At 39.8% G+C, this 25,091-nt stretch overlaps 1 protein-coding gene across 15 annotated transcripts in view; it reads right to left on the reverse strand.

The window, feature by feature from the left end:
• Positions 1-25,091, reverse strand: part of LOC128686995 (uncharacterized) — an 85,256-nt gene that overhangs the window by 38,239 nt on the left and 21,926 nt on the right. For all 15 annotated transcript variants that reach the window (XM_070097428.1, XM_070097390.1, XM_053774428.2 and 12 more), the window contains one exon: positions 24,914-25,026. In XM_070097428.1, coding sequence (XP_069953529.1) covers positions 24,914-25,026 — 113 coding nt within the window. The remainder of the gene's footprint in view (positions 1-24,913; positions 25,027-25,091) is intronic.

Raw genomic sequence — 25,091 nt, forward strand, 5'->3', positions numbered from 1 at the left:
GCTTTTTATTTTGAATTTTTATTCAAACAAAAAATAGAAGATTTACTGTTATGCAGACTACTGTAATATTGTAATAATTGTATAAATAATGTCAACCCATTCATGACTGCATATTAGAATGGCTACTTGGACATTTATTGGAAAATGACATCATTTGTTTACTTTTGAACATTGGCAAAAATTAAACATTTCCCCTACTTAGAGCTCCATTTCAAGGTTCTTTTCATAGTAAAACCAATCAAAATCACCTCTATTTCTATATGTTTTCCATTCTATCAAATAAGACCAAGAAAACGAGAATACAACCATAAATACTATACGAAAATAGACTGCAAAGTTGGCATTTTAATTAAAAAAAATGGTCGGAGTTTTTTTTTCTCATTATGCACTGCGTGCTGCAGGATTTTTTTATATGGTGCACACTGACCACACAGACCCATTCTCTCACATGTGGACCTACCAGCTTTCTCCTGCTTGATTTGAAGCCGCTAGAATTTATGGGTATATATACGTCAAAAACGGTGGCTCGTAAGACGTATCTATACGACCAAAACAGTCACAGGGTTAAAACAAAAAATACAAAATTACAAAGATATCCAATAAATTGGATTCTAGAAGGAAGAAAATATGAATTATGAAGAAAAATTTAAATATACAAGAAATATACTTGTGGAAGACAGGAGACAAAGAGGATGATAAGATAAGAATGATAAGAAAGAGACAATTATGGATGTTATGAATGAAAAGCTGGATGCCCTGGCTTTAAGTGAAACAAAGCTGAAGGGGGTAGGAGAGTTTCAGTGGGGAGAAACAAATGGGATTAGGTCAGGGGTTTCAAACAGAGATAGAGTTAAAGAAGGAGTAGCAATAATGTTGAAGGATAAGTTATGGCAGGAAATGAGGGAATATAAATGTATACATTCAAGGATTATATGATGTAAAATAAGGGTTGGATGCAAAAAGTGGGTTATAGTAAGTGTTTATGCACCTGGAGAAGACAGAAGTGTAGAGGAGAGAGAGAGATTTTGGGAAATGTTGAGTGAGTGCATAGGGAGTTTTGAACCATGTGAGAGAGTACTTGTGGTTGGGGATTTCAATGCTAAAGCGGGTAAAAATGTTGTGGAGCAAGTAGTAGGTAAATTTGGGGTGACAAGGGTAAATGAAAATGGGGTGCCTTTAATTGAGTTATGTGTAGAAAGAGGTTTGGTAATAAGTAATACGTACATATTTTATGAAAAAGAGGATAAATAAGTATACAGGGTATGATACAGCATGTAATGAATGTAGTTTGTTGGATTATGTATTGATGGATACAAGGTTGATGGGTAGGCTTCAGGATGTATATGTTTATAGAGGGGCAACGGATATATCAGATCATTATTGAGTTGTAGCTACAGTTAGAGTAAGAGGTAGATGGGACAAAAGGAAAATGGCAACAGTAAGTAAGAGAGAGGTGAAAGTGTATAAACTAAGGGAGGAGGAAGTTAGCGTGAGATATAAGTAACTATTGGCAGAAAGGTGGGCTAATGCAAGTATGAGTAGTGGGGGTTGAAGAGGATTGGGATAGTTTTAAAAATGCAGTACAGTACTAGAATGTGGGAAAGAAGTTTGTGGCTATAGGAAGGTGAGTGCAGGAGGAAAGAGAAGTGATTGGTGGAATGAAGAAGTAAAGGGTGTGATAAAAGAGAAAAATGTAGCATATGAGAGGCTTTTACAAAGCAGAAGTGTTGTAAGAAGAGCAGAGTATATGGAGAGTAAAAGAAAGGTGAAGAGTTGTGAGAGAGTGCAAAAGGAGAGCACATGAAAGAGTGGGAGAGGCACTGTCAAGAAATTTTGCTGAAAATAAAAAAAAAAAATTTGGCGATAAACAAGTTAAGAAAGCCTAGGGAACGAATGGATTTGTCAGCTAAAAACACAGTAGGGGAGTTAGTAGATGAGGAGTTGGAGGTATTGGGTAGACAGCAGGAATATTTTGAGGAACTTTTAAATGTCGATGATGAAAGGGAGGCGGAAAATTCATGCACTGGTCAGGGAGGTATAACATCTTTTAGGAGTGAAGAAGAGCAGGATGTGAGTGTGGAGGAGGTGCATGAGGCATTACATAGAATGAAAGGGGTTGAAGCAGCAGGAACTGACTGGATCATGACAGAAATGTTAAAAGCAGGAAGGGATACTGTGTTCAGTGGTTGGTATTTTTGTTTAATAAATGTATGAAAGAGGGGAAGGTACCTAGGGATTGGCAGAAAGTGTGTATAGTTAATTTATATAAAGGGAAGGGGAACAAAAGAGATTGTAAAAATTATAGGGGAATAAGTTTACTGAGTTATAGGTAGTAGGTTGGTAGACAGCAACCACCCAGGGAGGTACTACCGTCCTGGCAAGTGAGTGTAAAGCGAAAGCCTGTAATTGTTTTACATGATGGTAGGATTGCTGGTGTCCTTTTTTCTGTCTCATGAACATGCAAGATTTCAGGTATGTCTTGCTACTTCTACTTACACTTAGGTCACACTACACATACATGTACAAGCACATATATACACACCCTTCTGGGTTTTCTTCTATTTTCTTTCTAGTTCTTATTCTTGTTTATTTCCTCTTATCTCCATGGTGAAGTGAAACAGAATTCTTCTTCCGTAAGCCATGCGTATTGTAAGAGGCGACTAAAATGCCGGGAGCAAGGGGCTAGTAACCTCTTCTCCTGTATATATTGCTAAATGTAAAAGGAGAAACTTTCGTTTTTCCTTTTGGGCCACCCCGCTTCGGTGGGATACGGCCGGTGTATTGAAAGAAAGAAAGAAGTTTACTGAGTATACCAGGAAAAGTGTACAGTAGAGTTATTATTGAAAGAATTAGAGGTAAGACAGAGTAGGATCGCAGATGAGCAAGGAGGCTTTAGAGTGGTTAGAGGATGTGTAGATCAAGTGTTTACATTAAAGCATATATGTGAACAGTATTTAGATAAAGGTATGGAAGTTTTCATTGCATTTATGTCACCATGGTTGTTTAATATATTTATAGATGGGGTTGTAAAAGAAGTAAATCCTAGGGTGTTGGGGAGAGGAGTCGGATTAAATTACGGGGAATCAAGTACAAAATGGGAGTTGGCACAATCACTTTTTGCTGATGATACCGTGCTCATGGGAGATTCTAAAGAAAAGTTGCAAAGGTTAGTGGACAAGTTTGAGAGGGTGTGTAAAGGTAGAAAGTTTAAAGTGAACAAAGATAAGAGTAAAGTGATGAGGGTATCAAATGATTTAGATAAATAAAAATTGGATATCACATTGGAGAGAGGGAGTACAGAAGAAGTGAATGTTTTCAGATATTTGGGAGTTGACTTGTCAGCGGACGGGTTTATGAAGGATGAGGTTAACCAGAGAACTGATGAAGGAAAAAAGGCGAGTGGTGCGTTGAGGTATCTGTGGAGACAAAAAAACGTTATCTATGGAGGCAAAGTAGAGAATGTATGAAAGTCTAGTAGTAATAACACTCTTATATGGGTGTGAAGCATGGGTTGTAAATGCTGCAGTGAGGAAGCGGCTGGAGGCAGTGGAAATGTCCTGTCTAAGGGCAATGTGTGGTGTAAATATTATGCAGAGAATTCAGAATGTGGAAATTAGGAGTTGTGGAGTAACTAAAAGTATTAGTCAGAAGGCTGAAGAGGGGTTGTTGAGGTGGTTTGGTCATCGGCTTGGACTTTTAGCAGGTATGTGTGAGCGTGTTAGATAGGAGTAAACGGAGACGAATGGTTTTTGGGACCTGACGAGCTGTTGGAGTGTGAACAGGGTAATATTTAGTGAAGGGATTCAGGGAAACCAGTTATTATAGATTTAGCCAGACTTGAGTCCTGGAACTGGGAAGTACAATGCCTGCACTTTAAAGGAGGTGTCTGGGATATTGACAGTTTGGAGGGACTTCTATACTGTTGTATCTGAGCGCCTCTGCAAAGACAGCGATTATGTATGAGTGAGGTGAAAGTGTTGAATGATGATGAAAGCATTTTCTTTTTGGGGATTTTCACCCTGCCTCAGTGGGAGATGGCTGACATGTTGAAAAAAATATATATACTATACAATAAGTGCAAAAGAATATTACACAAGAAAATATATAGGAAAGATTTTTATAAATAGGTCACACTGACTTTTTTTTTGGGGGGGGGGGAGGGGGGGTTATCCTAGGTAATTTATAATATGTATGATATTAAAGCAACACTTGCGCAACGAGAATCCAGGATAACCAACCTCGAGAACAAGATCCAAAACCTTGAAGAGAAGGTTACATTGGGAAGTGCTGACACAGAAAATACTCTGAAAACAGCTATAGCCAGTCACACTGAGCAAATAACAACCCTAAATATGAAGGCTGAAGAAGCAATCAAGGACTGGAATCAGAACATGCACAATCGACTGAATGAATACCTTGATTTCCAAGACGACAAAACTGAACAAGATAAGTTGTCTGATGCAGTTATAATAAACAGCCCTCACATTCCTAGTGAAATAACCAAAGAACAGTGCAAAGAAACTGTTGTCAGGATAATACAGGACCACATAAAAGTTATCGTCCAAAACAATGAAATCAAAGAAACACGTTTGCAAGGAAAACAAGGTATAATCATATAATAAAAGAAAGGACTTAATTAAATCAGCAATTACAATGAAAAATAGAGTGTTCATCAACGAGTGTCTAACGAGAAAACGTCAAAATCTTCTGTTCAGGTTGAGAAAACTTAAACAGGAAAACAAAATACATCAGTGTTTCACTCGAAATGGGAAAATACTAGTTAGAAAAACTTCAACAGGACAACAATACACCATCTTAAATGAACATGATTTCTCTACCTTCCTTAGAAAAGCTGACATTTCTGTAACAGTTTAGATAAGTGTCCTTAACACATATACATGTATACATGTGGTGCATATAGTGTACGTTACTATTGCATTATTGTGCATTATTATTTTTTTCCTTTTACTAGCTAATACCAGCTACCTCAAATACTTTTTACTTTTTAATTGCTATTAATTGCTCATAATTTTGTGTTGCAAGAACATAAGAAAGAAGGAACACTGCAACAGGCCTACTGACCCATGCGGAACAGGTCCATGTCCCTCTCCCCGGATTAGCCCAATGACCCACCCAGTCTGGTCACCTCCACTCAAGGATGGAGCACAGCACCAGACCCAGCAGCACAAGCTAGTCAGGTCCAACTCACACCCACCCACACCCACTCATGTATTTATCTAACCTATTTTTAAAACTACACAACGTTTTAGCCTGAATAACTGTACTCGGGAGTTTGTTCCACTCATCCACAACTCTATTACCAAACCAGTGCTTTCCTATATCCTTCCTGAATCTGAATTTTTCCAACTTGAAACTATTGCTGCGAGTCCTGTCTTGGCTGGAAATTTTCAGTACGCTATTTACATCCCCTTTATTTATTCCTGTTTTCCATTTATACACCTCGATCATATCCCCCCTAATTCTACGCCTTTCAAGAGAGTGCAGATTCAGGGCCCTCAGTCTATCCTCATAGGGAAGATTTCTGATACATGGGATCATCTTTGTCATCCTCCTCTGTACGTTTTCCAGAGCATTTATATCCATTCTGTAATACGGTGACCAGAACTGAGCAGCATAGTCTAAATGAGGCCTAACCAAGGATATATAGAGTTGAAGAACAACCTGAGGACTTCTATTATTTATACTTCTAGATATGAAGCCAAGGATTCTGTTAGCTTTATTGCGAACACTAATGCACTGTTGTCTTGGTTTTAGATTACTGCTAACCAGAACTCCTAAATCCTTTTTGCAATCAATAGTATTAAGATCTACATTATTTAGTTTATATGTGGCATGGTTATTTAATTGTCCAACATTTAGAACTTTGCATTTGTCAATATTAAACTGCATCTGCCACTTCTTCGACCATTGCATCAGTCTATTCAAATCATCCTGGAGTGCTCTAGTGTCCTCATTAGAATGAATTGGACAGCCTATTTTGGTATCATCAGCAAATTTACTTATGTCGCTATTTATTCCCTCATCTATGTCGTTTATGTAAACTGTGAACAACAACGGCCCCAACACTGACCCCTGAGGAACACCGCTTGTGACATGCCCCCATTCTGATTTCTCCCCATTTATGCAAACTCTCTGTTGCCTGTTTGTCAGCCATGCCTCTACCCAGGAAAAAATTTCTCCTCCTATTCCGTGTGCCTTAAGTTTCCTCAGAAGCCTCTGATGTGGAACTCTATCGAAAGCCTTACTGAAGTCCATATACACAAAATCATATTCATTACCATGATCTACCTCCTCAAACGCCTTAGTGAAAAAAAGTTAGTAAATTCATAAGAGACTCGTTAATCAATCTGTGCCTATCAAGATGGCTATGAATTGCTTCGGCAATTATTGATTCCATAAATTTTCCCACTATGGATGTAAGGCTTATTGGTCTATAGTTCGAAGATAAGGACCTGTCACCTGCCTTGTAATAGGTATTACATTTACCATTTTCCACTTTTCAGGCACTATGCCAGTTTGTAATATGTTAAAAAGATTAGCCAAAGGTATGCTAAGTTCCTCTTTACATTCCTTTAACACCCTTGCAAACAGTTCATCAGGGCCTGGGGATTTGTTAGGTTTTAGTTTCTCTATTTGTCTGAGGACCATGTTACTAGTTACCGCAATCGTACATAGTTTATTATCCTGTTCTACATAATCTATTATTTCAGGAATATCGCTAGTATTTTCCTGGGTGAAAACTGAGAGGAAGTAGGTACTGAGAATTTCACACATATCCTTATCACTGTCAGTGATCTGACCAGAGTTACTCTTAAGTGGGCCTATCTTGTCCCTAATCTTCCGTATACCTGAAAGAACCCTTTTGGGTTAGTCTTTGAATCCCTTGCAACCTAAGCCTCATAATCCCTTTTTGCTTTTCTTATTCCTTTCTTTATTTCTCTCTTTAATTGAATATACAGTGGAACCTTGAAAATCGAACGTACCAAATATCGAACGTTTCGAAAATAAGACCATTTTTTTTGGACAAACTGTGTACCAAAAATCAAACGCGTTTCAAATTTCAGACCGCCAGGTACAGGACCTGTCCACTGGCCCGCTCTGTCCGTGTCCCTGCGCAGGCGCCGTGAGCAGTCTAGCTTTGTTTATGCTTGAGTGAACACTCTCAAGCTGGTCCTAGTGGCATTAAAAGACAGAAGGGAAGTAACCCCAGAGAGGGCTTTACCTGAAGTCCTCATGGAGGGGGATTCTCCTTCCAAACACTAACCCCAACTCCCTCTCTCCTCCTCCCTATCTTCCAGATGCCATCAGCAATCTTCAATAAAGGTAAGCAAAAATGTTATTTTATATTTTATATTATATGTATGTATTATTTTATATGTGTGTTATTTTATATGTATGTAAAACTGTAATTAATCTCTATAAAATGTATTTTTTGTGTGAATATTTTTGGGTTTCTGGAACGGATTAATTGTATTTCCATTATTTCTTATGGGAAATATTGATTCGAATTTCAGACTTTTCGAAATTAGAACTAGCTCCTGGAACGGATTAAGTTCGATTTTTGAGGTTCTACTGTATTGATTTCTTAACTGCCTACCCCCTCTTTTGATACGCCTCTCTTTTGACCAATGAAATGTTTTAATCTATTGTTCATCCATTTGGGATCATTTTTGTTAGATCTAATTTCCCTACTCGGAACAAAAGTTGTCTATGCTCTGAAAAAGTCATATTGGCAACCAAGATCACCTACCTGACCCATAGTCAGGACATCCCAATTTAGCCCACCCAGGTAATTTTTCAGTCCCATGAAGTCGGCCAAGTGAAAATCTGGGACAGAGATTTGATTTCAGTTATCTGGGTAATTCCATGATATATTGAAACTAAGTGATTTGTGATCACTTTCCCCAAGCTCATCATTAACCTCAAGATTATTAATTAGTGAATCTTTGTTGGCAAGAACCAAATCAAGCAGACTGTTTCCTCTAGTTGGTTCTGTCACAACTTGTTCTAAAAAGTAATCCTGAATCGTATCAAGAAAGTCACTAGACTCAAGATTTCCTGTCATATTGTTCCAATCAATTTGTCTAAACTTAACCCTTTGACTGTTGCAACCCCCAATCCTGAGGTGTCTCCTGGTGTCGCAAAATTTCAAAAAAGAAAAAAAACTATTTTTTCTTATGAAATGATAGAGAATCTTTTCCGATTGTAAAGACACCAAAAAAACGAAATTTGATGGAAAACTGACGGAATTACGCTCTCGTGAAGTTAGCGACCTCGGCGATATTTACAAATCGGCGATTTCGCCCACTTTGAGCCCTATTTTCGGCTAATTCCATTATTCCAGTCAACCAAACTCATAGCTATTTCTTCAGAACTCCATTTTTTCCATCGATTGAGTATAAGAAACTGCCCATTTACCGATTTCAACTACCCAATAACATGGTCAGAAAGTTGCAATTTGGCCAATTTCACGAAAATTAAAAAAATATGACAATTTCAAAATAAGGACCAGAATGAACAATGCAGACATTCCTGGCTCTAAAATAACATTGTCTTTGTTCATCAGTCATGTCTCCAGGCCCCTGTGATATTACTCTTGCTTTTTATTTTGAAATTTTATTCAAACAAAAAATAGAAGATTTCCTGTTATGCAGACTACTGTAATATTGTAATAATTGTAAAAATTACATCAACCCATTCATGACTGCATATTAGAATGGCTATTTGGACATTTATTGGACAATGACATCATTTGTTTACTTTTGAACATCGGCAAAAATCAAACATTTCCCGTACTTTGTGCTCCATTTCAAGGTTCTTTTTATAGTAAAATTAATCAAAATCACCTCTATTTCTATAATATAGTTTCCATTCTATCAAATAAGACCAAGAAAACGAGAATACAACCACAAATACTATACGAAAATAGACCACAAATTCGGCATTTTAATTAAAGAAAAAGGTCGGAGTTTTTTTTTTCTCATTATGCACTGCGTGCTCCAGGATTTTTTTTATATGGTGCACACTTACCACACAGACCCATTCTCTCACATGAGGGCCTACCAGCTTTCTCCTGCCTGATTTGAAGCCACTAGAATTTATGAGTATATGTATATACGTCAAACACGGTACCTCGTAAACGTATATATACGGCCGCAACAGTCAAAGGGTTAAAATCTCCCACTATCACATTTTCATATCTAGATGCCTTGTGAATTTTGTCCCATAACAGCTTACTGCACTCCCTATCAAGGTTTGGGGGCCTATAAATCACACCCAAAATTAATTTGTCACGTCCCTCGAAAAACTGTAGCCAAACAGATTCTGTGTTCGATGTTTCTAATCTTATATCATGTGTAAGACAGCAATTTAACCCTTTCAGGGTTTCGGCCGTACTAGTACGGCTTACGTGCCAGAGTTCTTGATGTACTAGTACTCATAAATTCTAGCACCTTCAAATCTAGTGAGAGAAAGTTGGTAGGCCTACATATGAAAGAATGGGTCTATGTGGTCAGTGTGCGCAATATAGAAAATCCTGCAGCACACAATGTGTAATGAGAAAAAAAGAAAACTTTGACCGTGTTTTTGGTTTAAAATAGCAACTTTGCACTGTATTTTCATATGGTATTTATTGTTGTATTCTAGTTTTCCTGGTTTCATTTTATAGAATGGAAGACATATTACAGAAATTGAGATGATTTTGACTGGTTTTACAATGAAAAGTACCTTGAAATTGAGCTCAAAGTACCAGAAATGTTCGATTTTTACCAAAGTTCAAAAGTAAACAAATCATGCTAAGCGTCCAATACACGTCAACTGGTGAGTCTAATACAGTGGACCCCCGGTTAATGATATTTTTTCATTCCAGAAGTATGTTCAGGTGCCAGTACTGACCGAATTAGTTCCCATAAGGAATATTGTGAAGTAGATTAGTCCATTTCAGACCCCCAAACATACACGTACAAACGCACTTACATAAATACACTTACATAATTGGTCGCATTGGGAGGTGATCGTTATGCGGGGGGTCCACTGTATTCTTTCACAAGTGCGCCGATATTATTTATACCATTTCTACACTAATGCAGTAGTCTGCATAACAGTAAATCTTCTATTTTCTGTGAGAATAAAAATTCAAAATGGAAAGCAAAAGAATGTAAGAGGGGCCTGGGGACGTGACTAATGAACAGAGGAAATGTTATTTTAGTGCCAGTAATGTCTTTCTTGTTTATTCTGGGCCCTATTTGGAAATTGGCATCTTTTGAAATTTGTGTGAAATTGGCAAAATTGCTAAATTCTGACCACTGTACTGGATAGTTGAAATCGGTAAACGGATGGTTTCTTGTACTCATTCGATAGAAAAAAATGGAGTTCTAGCAAAATAGTTATGATTTTTGTCGACAAGTACACTGGAATTGGCCGAAAATAGGGTTCAAAGTGGGCAAAATCGCTGATGCATAACATCGTCAAGACCGCTAACTTCGCGAGAGCATAATTCCGTAAGTTTTCCATTAAATTTCATACTTTTGGTGTCATTATGATTGGGAAAAGATTCTCTATCCTTTCATAAGAAACAATCATTTTTTTTTTTTTTGAAATTGGGGGAGACCCTGAGAACAAGTCTCTGAGAGGGCCTGTGGACCCTGAAAGGGTTAAATTTTCTCTGACATACATAGCCACTCCACCACCCTTCCTGTTGACCCTATCAGTGTGGAATAGTTTATAACCCTGTATGTTGCATTCAGAAGGCATTTCTCTATCTTTCAGGTTGAACCAGGTCTCTGTTATACCAATAATATCTACATTACCTGCACTTGCAAGTAATCTTAGCTCATCTATCTTATTTCTTAGACTCCTACTATTTGCATAGTAAAACTTAAGGGAGCTAGTCACTCGTTGCCCTCTACTATCTTTCTTTGTTTGTTAATCAATTGATTTGCCATTACTAGCAACTTTATTTTGAATATTGTCTTTTAAAGATATCGCTGAGGTATCCCAGTAATAACTGCTGTTTTTAACCCTAATGCTGCAGCCTGATTGTTTCCCACAAACACCCATACCTCTACAATCTATCAGTTTAAATTCCTAGACAAGTCATCGATTACCCTCTCAATTGAATTGGCTAATGCAACCACTCCATCCCCAGAGAGATGAACCCCATCCCTTGCATACATATCACATTTGCCAAAGAATAGGTTCCAGTTATCAATGAATGGGATTGCAAGTTCCTTGCAGTACCTGTCTAGCCAGCAATTTATACCAATTGCCCTAGACATCCATTCATTGCCCACTCCCTTTCTAGGCAAGATGCTACATATGACTGGGATCCCTCCCTTAGACTTAACTACTTCTATGGCTGACCTGTACTTATCCAGCAGCTCCTCTCTCCTGCCCTTCCCAATGTCATTACCCCCAGCACTAAGACAGATAATGGGCTTGTTCCCATTACCTGCCATAATATTATCCAACCTGCTGACTATGTCACCAACACCAGCTCCAGGAAGACACACACTCTGTCTGAATTTCTGTGTCTGTTACAAAATGCATGGTCCATATATCTTACCTGAGAATAGCCTACTATTAAAATATTCTTACCTTGATTAGCAGGGGAATCAGTGGTAACCTTCAACCTCACTAACCACTGAAGTACACTCATCTTGGAGAACAGAGAATCGATTTCCTACCTTCACATCTTCTCTATTAACTCTCCTCATCTTCCTTCTTCCTGAACTGTGAACCACTTGCCACTTAAAGCAGTTGCCACTATCACTGCTGGTGACCATTTCCTCCTTACCAGCTAAATCCTTCTCACACTCGCTCCCAAACTCATCTATGCGAAGCTTCAGCCTCCTATTTTCCTCCTGAAGTAGAATCTCCTTCTTCAACACTTGAACCTGAGATTCTAAAACATTACAAGCCATGGTGCTTGGTAACAGCCCACGCTAACTCCCAAGAGCTTAGGCTACCTGTCCATTTAATTCTGTTTACCACTACTTTTTTAATCCCTTTTATATTGTGTGTGCAATTTAGTGTATATTCCAATTACATTATTGTGTGAGTCCCAAAACTATCTTTTGCTAGCTAGTACCAACTACTCATATTTTTTTTTTACTTTTTATGGTGCAATTAACTGCTCAACTTATTATACATTACAAATCAGATCTTACTCCCAAATCAATATTATATCATAGTGACTATCTGTCCATTGAACTTTGTTTACCATTACTTAATTTAGTCCCTTATGTATTTTCTCATTTATTTTAGCTTTATACAACTACCTTAGTTCATATATTCACAATTGTTAAAATAATCAAGGTGCTATTCTCAGGTGCTAAGTGTAATAAGTTCACTATTTTGCCATAATATTCCCAAGCTCATTTATTGATTACCACTTTATTTGTTCACCAAAACTTATATTAGGCCCTTTTATATTGTCTCCTTTATTTTTAACTTTAAAGAACTACCTTAGCTCACATTTTTACTTTTGATAAAATAATTCAGGTGCTTTTTTTTTTTAGCTTTAGAATATTTACTGTGTCTTATACTTAATTCTAACTACAGATTCACTATAAATCTTATGATAACAAGCATTGATCCTGATACCAACCTCTTATTGAATGACTTAAATGAATCAAACAGTAACTGTAATTACTACACAGCTGAACAATTAAAGGCACTTCTCAGAGCCAACAACAACATAACTGTCTTTAACTACAATATCATATCTTTAAGCAAACATTACGATGACCTCATAGCATTACTAAATTCCCTGCATGCCAGTATGTCCATCATTACTCTCACCGAAACCTGGCTAAAGCCTGATACTACAGATGTCTATGCCATTCCTGGTTACACAGCCATACACAACTGTAGGCCAGATCAACAAGGGGGTGGCACAGCTGTATACTACTCAGACCAACTAGAATGTATCACTAATACTTGCACAAGGGATGAACATGGGGAATATATAATAGCTAAATTCAAATCCAAATACCTACAAAAACCTCTCACAGTGATAAACATCTACAGAGTACCACAGTCAAACATTAGCCATTTTAGTGAAAACCTAGGAAGTATGATAACTGATGCATGCATGAATAAAGATCACTTACTACTCTCAGGTGACTTCAATATAAATCTTCTGCAAGACCAGGACCCACACATTACTGAATTCACAAACACTATGAGTAACTGCTTGTTGCTACCAACAGTAACAAAACCTACAAGAATTACAGAGACTAGTGTTTCCCTACTAGACCACATCTGGACCAACACCATATCCCCTTTTAAATCAGGCATAATCATAAATAATACCACAGACCACTACCCTCCCTTCCTTATAACTAATCTAGGCAAATTACCCCAAGACACTACTAAAGTCACTTTCAGACTTCGCAATGAGGCAGCCATTAATAACTTCACAACAGCAGTGACAAACACTGACTGGCACACTGAGCTAGAAATCTATAGAGATATTGACAAATATTAATAATTTTCTAAAAAAGACCCAAAACCTCTATAACAAGCACTTCCCTAAAAAAACTAAACAGATGACAGCTAAGAGACTGAACAGTCCCTGGCTAACACCCAGCATCCTCAAATCCGTAAATACAAAGCACCTATACGAAAAACAGTACAGAATAGGTCAAATAACCAGTGACCAAACAAAACGTTACTCGTCAATCCTAACCAGCCTGATAAGAAGGGCAAAAAAATTGTATTATGAGAACAGATTATCCAACTTAAAAGGTGATATAAAAAAGACCTGGAAAACCCTATCAGAAATTCTAGGAACAAAAAAGATATCATGAAACAGCGCAATTGAACTAACAAAGCCAGATGAACCCCAACTCCCACCAACTGAAACAGCAAACAGACTCAATGATTTCTTCTCCACTATAGGAAAAAACCTTGCCAATAAAATCCCAAGCTCAAATACCCCACCCAATGGCTACCTCACTGGCAACTACCCGAACACACCGTTTCTAGCTCCGACTAACCCAACAGAAGTCTCCCTTACTATCACACACTAAAAAAAAAGACAGGAGATTTAAATACCTTACCACCCTTTATATACAAAAAGTGTCGCAAGTGCTGTCACCAATCATTGCAACACTCTTTAACAAATCCATCGAATCCTCTACCTTCCCTACGGTTCTCAAAATAGTAAGGGTCACCCTGATCCATAAAGGAGGAGACCAAACAGAGTTGAATAACTATAGGCCAATATCCAACTTACACCCTCTTTCTAAAATCTTCAAAAAATTAATTCATAAGCGAATCTATTCCTATCTCATCTCCCACAACATACTCAACCCCTGTCAGTTTAGGTTCAGGCCTAATAAAAATACGAATGATGCTATTATACACATGCTAGAACAAATATACACTGCACTAGAGAAAAAAAAGTCCCACTGGGAATCTTCATTGATTTACGTAAAGCTTTTGATACAGTTGACCACGACTTGCTCCACATAAAATTGTCGCACTATGGTATAAGAGGGCACTCCCTCAACTGCCTAAAGTCATACCTCAGCAACAGAAGCCAATATGTGTACACAAATGGAGCAAACTCTTCCGTGCAGCCAATTACAGTTGGTGTCCCACATCGTATTGTCCTTGGCCCTCTTCTCTTTCTCGATTACATAAATGACCTAACAAATGCATCGCAACTACTCAAACCCACACTATGTGCAGATGACACTACATACGTCTTCTCTCACCTGAGCCCAGTCATGCTAGCCAATACTGTGAATACCAAATTACAGAAAATATCTACCTGGATGAGGACTAACAAACTTACTCTCTCAACACTGATAAAACCTACTTCATTCAGTTTGGTAACAGAGCTACAGATGTCCCTCTTAACATAATGATAAACGGATCACCTATCACAAAGCTCACAGAGGGAAAATTCTTAGGAATCCACCTTGATAACAGACTCAAATTTCAAACTCATATACAACAAATTTCCAAGAAAATTTCCAAGACCGTAGGCATACTATCAAAGATACGGTACTATGTTCCACAGTCAGCCCTCCTGGCCCTATATCACTCACTTATTTACCCCTATCTCACCTATGGAATTTGTGCATGGGGCTCAACAACAATAAACCACCTCAGACCATTAATTACCCAACAAAAGGCTGCAGTCAGAATGATAACAAATTCCCACTATAGGCAGCACACTCCACCAATATTCAAAACTCTAAACCTACTCACCATACAAAACATCCATACTTATTATTGTACCTATTACATACATAGAACACTTAACTCGGACATAAACCCTCCCCTCAAACGTCTCCTTACCAACCTCAACAGAACACATGACCATAACATATGGCACAGATCACTCTTTGATATTCCTCGTGTCCATCTCGCACTATGCAAAAACTCAATGCACATAAAAGGCCCAAAAATCTGGAATTCACTACCTGTGAATATAAAAGAAACACTGTCTGTTTATAAATTCAAGTCTCTTCTTAAAAATCACTTACTCACCCACAACCAAATAAATACTGAATAATTGTATCTCATAAATGTTTAACCTGTGACCCAATCAAACTTTGTTATTTTAGTAAGGCAACAGCGGCACTTCTCCGCTCCATGGAATATTACCCCATTCCAAACTACCTTTCCTCCATTTCCCCCCAAACTACTTCTTAAATCACAACCAAAACTTCGCCTTGAAGCCAAACATGAGGCCTTAAGCTGTATTGATAACTTAGTCACACAGCACACACTCTCGCAAATTATTTACGTTGATGGTTCTGTTCACCAATCCACTGGTGCAGCTGGTAGTGCTGCTGTTGTCGTACAGAGTGATGGCTCTCTTAAAGAAATTGGAGCACGCATCAATAATTGGGCCTCTACCCTTCAGACAGAACTGTTTGCCATACTCCTTGCACTGAAATGCATCTATGTATCAAAGATTGACAGTTTAATTGTAACTGATTCTCTGTCATCCATAAATGCTCTCAACTCATTAAGCATAAATTGTGGCATGCTTGTGTCAGAAGCCAGACACAGGTATGGTAGGATTGTGGACAGTGGAGTCAGAGTGCACATGCTGTGGATTCCATCTCACATTGGTCTTCAGATGCATGATAGAACTGATAAATTGGCTAAGCTGTATGCTTTCAAAGAGGGAGTAGATTACAATCTTGGCTTGTCAGGTAGTAGTTTGAGAACAATAATACGAAAAGAACTTCAGCTGAATTTTATGGACTTAAGGCTCAGGGAGATTGACACCAGTGAGTCCATCTATCATCATTCTATCATGCAGGAGGAGCCACATGTCTATGGTGCATCCAACAAAATAAGCAGACTCTTGGATGTCACTACCGCCCGGCTCCGGCTGGGTTACAAGTATCTTTGGCAGGTTAAATCACCACCACCAGATGTAGACCAAACGAAATGTAAACTTTGCCAGATGGATTATTGTCACACCTTGCGTCATTATGTACTGGAGTGTGATAAAATTAATGAATTTAGAAACAACTCACTCAGAAGTGTTCAAGAAATGGCTAAGTATATTATCCACAGTGGTATATTACAGACCATTCTGGAGAAATACCCTGACTTTGCTAGCTGTAAATAAAGCATTACCACATATGTGCATGTGTGTGTGTGTGTGTGTGTGTGTGTGTGTGTGTGTGTGTGTGTGTGTGTGTGTGTGTGTGTGTGTGTGTGTGTGTGTGTGTTTGTGTGTATGTGTGTGAGTGTGTGAGTGTGTGTGTGAGTGTGTGTGTGAGTGTGTGTGTGTGTGTGTGTGTGTGTGTGTGTGTGTGTGTGTGTGTGTGTGTGTGTGTGTGTGTGTGTGTGTGTGTGTGTGTGTGTGTGTGAGTATGAGTGTGTGTGTGTATGAGTGTGTGTGTGTGTATGAGTGTGTGTGTGTGAGTGTGTGTGTATGAGTGTGTGTGCGTGTGTGTGTATGAGTGTGTGTGTGTGTGTGTGTGTGTGTGTGTGTGTGTGTGTGTGTGTGTGTGTGTGTGTGTGTGTTTATGTGTGTGTGTGTATGAATTTGTATGTGTGTGTGTGTGAGAGAGAGAGACTCAGCAATCAACATTTGCACCAATAACTCACTACAGTTGTGACCGGGTGTGGAAGTGTGAATTGCTCATTACTCTAAAATTTGTTCATGATTGCTGCCATGTATAAACGTAAGTAACCATTCTTACAGTATTCATTACCTTTGTAACTTGTGAGTTCATTACCTTTGTAACTTGTGAGTTCATTACCTTGTACCTAGTTCAGCCATCAAAACTTTGGAGCCCGGTCCCTGGACCCATTGTGTACCTCTGTAATCTGTAAATACCTTTGTAACTTGTCATGATTGTGACTAGACCTACCTGGAGTTCATTACCTTTGTAAATTGTGAGTTCATTACCTTTGTAAATTGTGAATTCATTACCTCTGTAACTTGCTCAGCCATCAAAACTTTGAGGCCCAGTCCCTGGACCAATTATGTACCTCTGTAATCTTTTGACTACCGCCCACAGGATGGGTATGGGGTGCATAATAAACATATTAAACTAACTAACTATCTAACAGAATACTCCATTCTACTGAATGCACAGCAACACAGTAAATGACCATATGACCTGTCTTTGAAATACTCATTTGTGCTTAATTGTTAACTGTTTACAACAATGTTTACCACAGAATATATCATTGCTTAGTAATCTTAAGTTAATTTTAAGCCTGCCCATAATGCTCTGCATACAAGAGGCTTTGGCATGTTACACTTAACCACTGTATTTCCTTGTACTTCTATGTATCATGTTCAAATTAATAAATAAATAAAATAAATAAATGTGTAATGGTACCTAAATAAACTTACTTAAGGAGATCCAAAGGTTGCCAGTTCATATTATGAAGGAAAAACAAACTGCATCAAAACAAGAAGCATCTTTTATAACTGAAATGGGATCAAACAGGAGTAGGATGAACCACGAAAATGGGAAACTTTAACCCTTTGACTGTCGCGGCCGTATATATACGTCTTACGAGGTACCGTGTTTGACGTATATATACTCATAAATTCTAGCGGCTTCAAATCAAGCAGGAGAAAGCTGGTAGGCCAACATGTGAGAGAATGGGTCTGTGTGGTCAGTGTGCACCATATGAAAAAAATCCTGGAGCATGCAGTGCATAATGAGAAAAAAAAAACTCTGACCGTTTTTTTTAATTAAAATGCCGACTTTGTGGTCTATTTTCGTATAGTATTTATAGTTGTATTCTCGTTTTCTTGGTCTCACTTGATATAATGGAAAACATATTATAGAAATAGAAGTGATTTTGATTGATTTTACTATAAAACGAACCTCGAAATGGAGCTCAAAGTAGGGGAAATGTTTGATTTTTGCCAATGTTCAAAAGTAAACAAATGATGCCATTGTCCAATAAATGTCCAACTAGCCATTCTAATATGCAGTCATGAATGGGTTGATGTTATTTATACAATTATTACAGTATTGCAGTAGTCTGCATAATAGTAAGTCTTCTATTTTTTGTTTGAATAAAAATTCAAAATAGAAAACAAGAGTAATATCAGAGGGGCCTGGAGACATGACTGATGAGCAAAGAAAATGTTATTTTAGAGCCAGGAATGTCTGCATTGTTCATTCTGGACCCTATTTTGAAATTGTCATATTTTTTAGTTTTCGTGAAATTGGCCAAATTGCAAATTTCTGACCACATTATTAGGTAGTTGAAATCTGTAAATGGGCAGTTTCTTGTACTCAATCGATAGAAAAAATGGAGTTCTAAAGAAATAGCTATGAGTTTGGGCGACTGGAACAAAGGAATTAGCCGAAAATAGGGCTCAAAGTGGGCGAAATTGCAGATTTGTAAACAGCACCAAGGTCGCTAACTTCGCGAGAGCATAATTCAGTCAGTTTTCCATCAAATTTCGTTTTTTTGGTGTCATTACAATCGGGAAAAGATTCTCTATCATTTCATAAGAAAAAATAATTTTTTTTTTAAATTTTGCGACACCAGGAGACACCTCAGGATTGGGGGTTGCGACAGTCAAAGGGTTAAAAGCAAATTAATTAAATATTTCTAAAATAAATTGGACAGGTCCAGCTCTATTCCTATAGATATAAATAGGTAGAGTAATGATACACACACACACAAAACCACAATTAGGTGAGTTTGTACACACACACACACACACACACACACACACACACACACACACACACACACACACACACACGCACGCGCGCGTGTGCGCACGCACTCACACAAACCTCATTCAAGGAAAAAGATCTTGGGGTGAGTATAACACCAAGCACATCTCCTGAAGCGCACATCAACCAAATAACTGCTGCAGCATATGGGCGCCTAGGAAACCTCAGAACAGCATTCCGACACCTTGATAAGGAATCGTTCAGGACCCTGTACACCGTGTACGTTAGGCCCATATTGGAGTATGCGGCACCAGTCTGGAACCCACACCTAGCCAAGCACGTAAAGAAACTAGAGAAAGTGCAAAGGTTTGCAACAAGACTAGTCCCAGAGCTAAGAGGTATGTCCTACGAGGAGAGGTTAAGGGAAATCAACCTGACGACACTGGAGGACAGGAGAGATAGGAGGGACATGATAACGACATACAAAATACTGAGAGGGATTGAAAAGGTGGACAAAAACAGGATGCTCCAGAGATGGGACACAGCAACAAGGGGACACAGTTGGAAGTTGAAGACACAGATGAATCACAGGGATGTTAGGAAGTATTTCTTCAGCCATAGAGTAGTCAGGAAGTGGAATAGTTTGGGAAGCGATGTAGTGGAGGCAGGATCCATACATAGCTTTAAGCAGAGGTATGATAAAGCTCACGGTTCAGGGAGAGTGACCTAGTAGTGACCAGTGAAGAGGCGGGGCCAGGAGCTTGGACTCGACCCCTGCAACCTCAACTAGGTGAACTAGGTGAGTACACACACACACACACACACACACACACACACACACACACACACACACACACACACACACACACACACACACACACACACACACACACACACACACAGGTCTGGTGGACGAACCCGGGAGAGAAGAACCTGGGAGGAAAGATGGGGAGGTAGAGCTCAAAAAATGGAGGAAGAGTGGGGAAGGAAGCTAGCAGAGCTTGGCAGGAGAATGGAGGAGAGGACAGCTGAGGAGAGCAGGAAGTGGAGACTACAAGTCTTAGCAGCAGAAGATAGGATAAAGGACGTAGATGAGGAACTAAGAAACCTGAAACAGATTAGAGACAAATGACAGTACAGACATGACATCAGGAACATCTATACTAGTCACAGACAAGGGGACTATAGGGATCCAGGAAAAGATGTGCACAATTGAGAGACCTGTAGACAATGAAGGAGCTATGACACATGCAGAGACTCCAACAAACAAATGCAGTGGCAAGGAACAGGTGAGCAGGAAAGACAGTCCACTGAGCATAGGAGCTACAGCAAGGGCAGGGAATGAAGGCACGAACGCTTCGATGGAACTAAAACACTTCAGAGGATACAAAAGGAGACACAGTGGGAGGAGGAGAGGGAAAGGTCAGTGTTTGTCTACGGGCTCTGAGAAGTCGAAGGGGAAACCTACAATGAAAGAAACCAGGAGGAGAAGAAAGAGATCGAAGGTATCATGAAAGCAATAGGTGAGTGAGACACGACCCAGGTGACAAATTTTCGGAGAATTGGGTGGTTTGTGAATGGAAGGAAAGGGCCGGTCAAAGTAATCTTCAAGGCAGAATCAGCTCGAACCAGGATCCTGCAGGAGAAAGCACGACTGAGGGACAAACCAGAGTACCAGAGTGTGTACCTCGATCACGACAGAACACAAGAAGGAAGGACGATACTGAGAGGGTGCAAAGACAAAAGGAGGAACGAGATGCATTGATGAAGATGAGCAGAACCCAGACTCAGGTGGAAGGGCAAACACACCTTACAGAAACACCCGCAGAAGGACTCCAACTGCGACAACCGCAAAATAACTGACCAATCTAAACCAAAACCCACACACTGTTCCCTCTGCCCCCACCCCCTACATCACAAACCCCACCCCTACAGCAGCCCCCTATGGGCACTCTGCCCCTACCCCCCATCACAAACCCCACCCCAACTGCGACAACGGCAATGCAACTGAAAAGTCTAAGCCAAAACCCACACACTGTTCAATCTCCCACCACCCCCACATTACAAACCCCACTCCTACAGCAGGTCCCCAAGGGCACTCTGCCCTCACCCCCCCATCACAAACCCCTCCCACACTGCAAATCCCCATATGCCCCCTCCAGGGCTCTCGCTCCCCCAATCCCAAAATTTTCCCAGGACCACCGTGATAGATAAGAAGTTGCAAGTGTGGTACACGAACGCAGATGGATTAACAAATAAATACAAGGAGTGGCATGAAAGAATCATTGAGAAGTCCCCAGACATCATAGCCGTCACAGAAATGAAACTCACTGAGACAATAACAGACGCAGTCTTCCCACCGGGATATCAGACCCTGAGGAAAGACAGAAGGAGCAGAAGGGGAGGAGGGGTTACACTACCCATAAAAAACCGATGGGGTTTTGAGGAAATGGAAGGCATGGGCGAGACTGGAGAAAGGGACTACATAGTAGCTACAATTCAGTCTGGGGAACATAAGGTAGTCATTGCAGTGATGTATAACCCAGCACAGAACTGCAGGAGGCCAAGAGAGGAATATGAAGAGAACAACAGAGCAATGGTGGACACACTGGCTGAGGTGGTACAAAGAGCTCAATCATGCAGAGCAAAGTTACTGGTTATGGGAGATTGACTGGGAAAGCCTGGAGCCTCACGGGGGTCCTGACACATGGAGGGCCAAGATGATGGATGTGGTACTGGAAAACCTCATGCATCAACACGTCAGGGACACTACCAGAGAGAGAGGGGAGGATGAACCAGCAACACTGGACCTTGTGTTCACCCTGAGCAGTTCAGACATTGAGGACATCACATATGAGAGGCCCCTTGGAGCTAGCGATCAGTGTGGTTCTGAGTTTTGATTACATAGTAGAGCTGCAAGTGGAGAGGGTAACAGGAGTCGATTGGAAAAAGTGAAACTATGAAAGGGGGAATACATTGGTATGAGGAACTTCCTGTGGGAGGTTCAGTGGGACAGAGAACTGGTAGGAAAGTCAGTAAAAGAAATTATGGAATATGTAACAACAAAATGCAAGGAGGCAGAGGAAAGGTTTGTTCCCAAGGGCAACAGAATTAATGGGAAGACCAAAGTGAGTCCTTGGTTTACCCGAAGGTGTAGGGAGGCAAAAACTAAGTCCATTAGAGAATGGAAAAAGTACAGAAGGCAAAGGACCCAGGAAAATAAGATCAGTCCAAGAGCCAGAAACGAGTATGCACAGATAAGGAGGGAGGCCCAGCGACAGTATGAAAATGACATAGCATCAAAAGTCAAGTCTGACCCGAAACTGCTGTATAGTCACATTAGGAGAAAGACAACAGTCAAAGACCAGGTGATCGGGCTATGGAAAGAAAGTGGGGAACTCACACGAAACAATCAAAAGGTATGCGAGGAGCTCAACAAGAGATTTAAGGAAGTATTCACAGTGCAGACAGGAAGGACTCTGGGAAGACAGGACAGAGGGAGACACCAACAGGGAATACACCAACAAGTGCTGGATGACATACACACAACTGAGGAGGAGATGAAGAAGCTGCTAAGTGACCTTGATACCTCAAAGGCAATGGGACCGGACAACATCTCCCCGTGGGTGCTTAGAGAGGGAGCAGAAATGCTGTGTGTCCCATAAACCACAATCTTCAACACATCCCTTAAAACTGGGCAACTACCTGAGGTATGGAAGACGGCAAATGTAGTTCCCATTTTTAAAAAAGGAGACAGAAAAGAGGCGCTAAACTATAGACCAGTGTCACTGACGTGTTTAGTATGCAGAGTCATGGAGAAGATTATCAGGAGGAGAGTGGTGGAGCACTTGGAATGGACCAAAAGTATAAATGACAACCAGCACGGTTTCATGGAAGGCAAATCCTGTGTCACAAATCTTCTGGAGTTTTATGATAAAGTAACAAGTAAGAGATGAGAGAGAGAGGTGGGTTGATTGCATCTTCTTGGACTGCAAGAAGACCTTCAACACAGATCCTCACAAGAGGTTAGTGCAGAAACTAGAGGATCAGGCACGTATAACGGGAAGGGCACTTCAATGTATCAGAGAATACCTGACAACGAGGCAACAACGAGTCATTGTACATGATGAGGTATCACAGTGGGCACCTGTGACGAGCGGGGTCCCACAGGGGTCGGTCCTAGGACCAGTGCTATTTTTGGTATATGTGAATGACATGATGGAAGATATAGACTCAGAGGTGTCCCTGTTTGCAGATGATGTGAAATTAATGAGGAGAATTAAATCAGATGAGGATCACGCAGGCCTTCAAAGAGACCTGGACAGGCTGGATACATGGTCCAGCAACTGGCTTCTCGAATTCAACCCTGCCAAATGCAAAGTCATGAAGATCGGAGAAGGGCAAAGAAGACTGCAGACAGAGTAAAGGCTAGGTGGCCAATGACTGCAATCCTCACTCAAGGAGAAAGATCTTGGCATGAGTATAACACTGAACACATCTCCAGAAGCACACATCAACCATATAACTGCTGCAGCATATGGGCGCCTGGCAAACCTGAGATTAGCATTCCGATACCTAAGTAAGGAATCTTTCAAGACACCATACACCGTGTACGTCAGGCCCATACTGGAGTATGCAACACCAGTTTGGAACGCACACCAGGTCAAGCACATTAAGAAATTAGAGAAAGTGCAAAGGTTTGCGACAAGGTTAGTTCCAGAGCTAAGGGGAATGTCCTATGAAGAAAGGTTGAGGGAAATCGGCCTGACGACACTGGAGGACAGGAGGGACAGGGGAGACATGATAATGACATACAAAATACTGCATGGAATAGACAAGGTGGACAGAGACAAGATGTTCCAGAGAGGGGACACAGAAACAAGGGGTCACTCTCGGAAGTTAAAGTCTCAGATGAGCCACAGGGATGTTAGGAAGCATTTCTTCAGTCATAGAGTGGTCAGGAAGTGGAACAGTCTGGAGAGCGATGTAGTGGAGGCAGGAACCATACATAACTTTAAGACAAGGTATGATAAAGCTCATGGAGAGAGAGAGGACCTAGTAGCGTTCAGTGAAGAGGCGGGGCCAGGAGCTGAGTCTCGACCCCTGCAACTACAATTAGGTGAGTACACACACTAAAATTACATCAAAATATTTACTGGTTTCAGGCAAGACCTCTTTTAAATTTAAAACAAAAAATAGAAATCACAATACCATGGCTGAAACAATTCACCAAAAACTCACACTTAAGAGAGGAACCTTGTGATGACATTTCAGTCTGTCCTGGACCAAAGTCACAACTGGGATGAGATAAGTAGAAAAGGCCTTAAAGCTGCCCCCTATCATATTGTCTTCAGGATTTCTCTACTTTTCTCACCCCAGTTGTGATTTTACAAAGGCCCAGGATGGACTAAAACATCATCATAAGGTTCCTTTCCTAGGTGCGGATTTTTAGGAAAATGAGTAAGATTTAACCCGTAAACGGTCCAAGCAGATCTACGTTCACATGTGTAGTGCTACAAAAGTAGATCTTAAGTTTTTTTTACATATTTTCAAATATAACAAAAAAAAAAGTAGATCAAAGTTTTTTACACATTTTCAAATGTAGAAAAACAAAATGAAGATCTACTTTTTTTACATACTTTCAAATGTTGAAAAAACGTATATATACGTTTGGACCGTTTATGGGTTAAATTACCACACATGTATTGTAAATGAAATATATGGTAAGCCTAAACTTTATGGCCTGCAGGTACCTTAAATTGAGCAAATCCTTGAGCTGTTTTGCTACTTCTTCTTCACTGACATCAACAGACACCAACTCATGGAATATGGCTTTTGATTCTGATACATTAACTTGTTTAGCAGTCTGAAAAAGAAAATACTGTATCCATACCAATAAAAACTGACAATTTACTGTTAAAAAATGAAGCA

Source organism: Cherax quadricarinatus, chromosome 1 (assembly GCF_038502225.1).
Source record: "Cherax quadricarinatus isolate ZL_2023a chromosome 1, ASM3850222v1, whole genome shotgun sequence".
NCBI classification, from domain to species: domain Eukaryota; kingdom Metazoa; phylum Arthropoda; class Malacostraca; order Decapoda; family Parastacidae; genus Cherax; species Cherax quadricarinatus.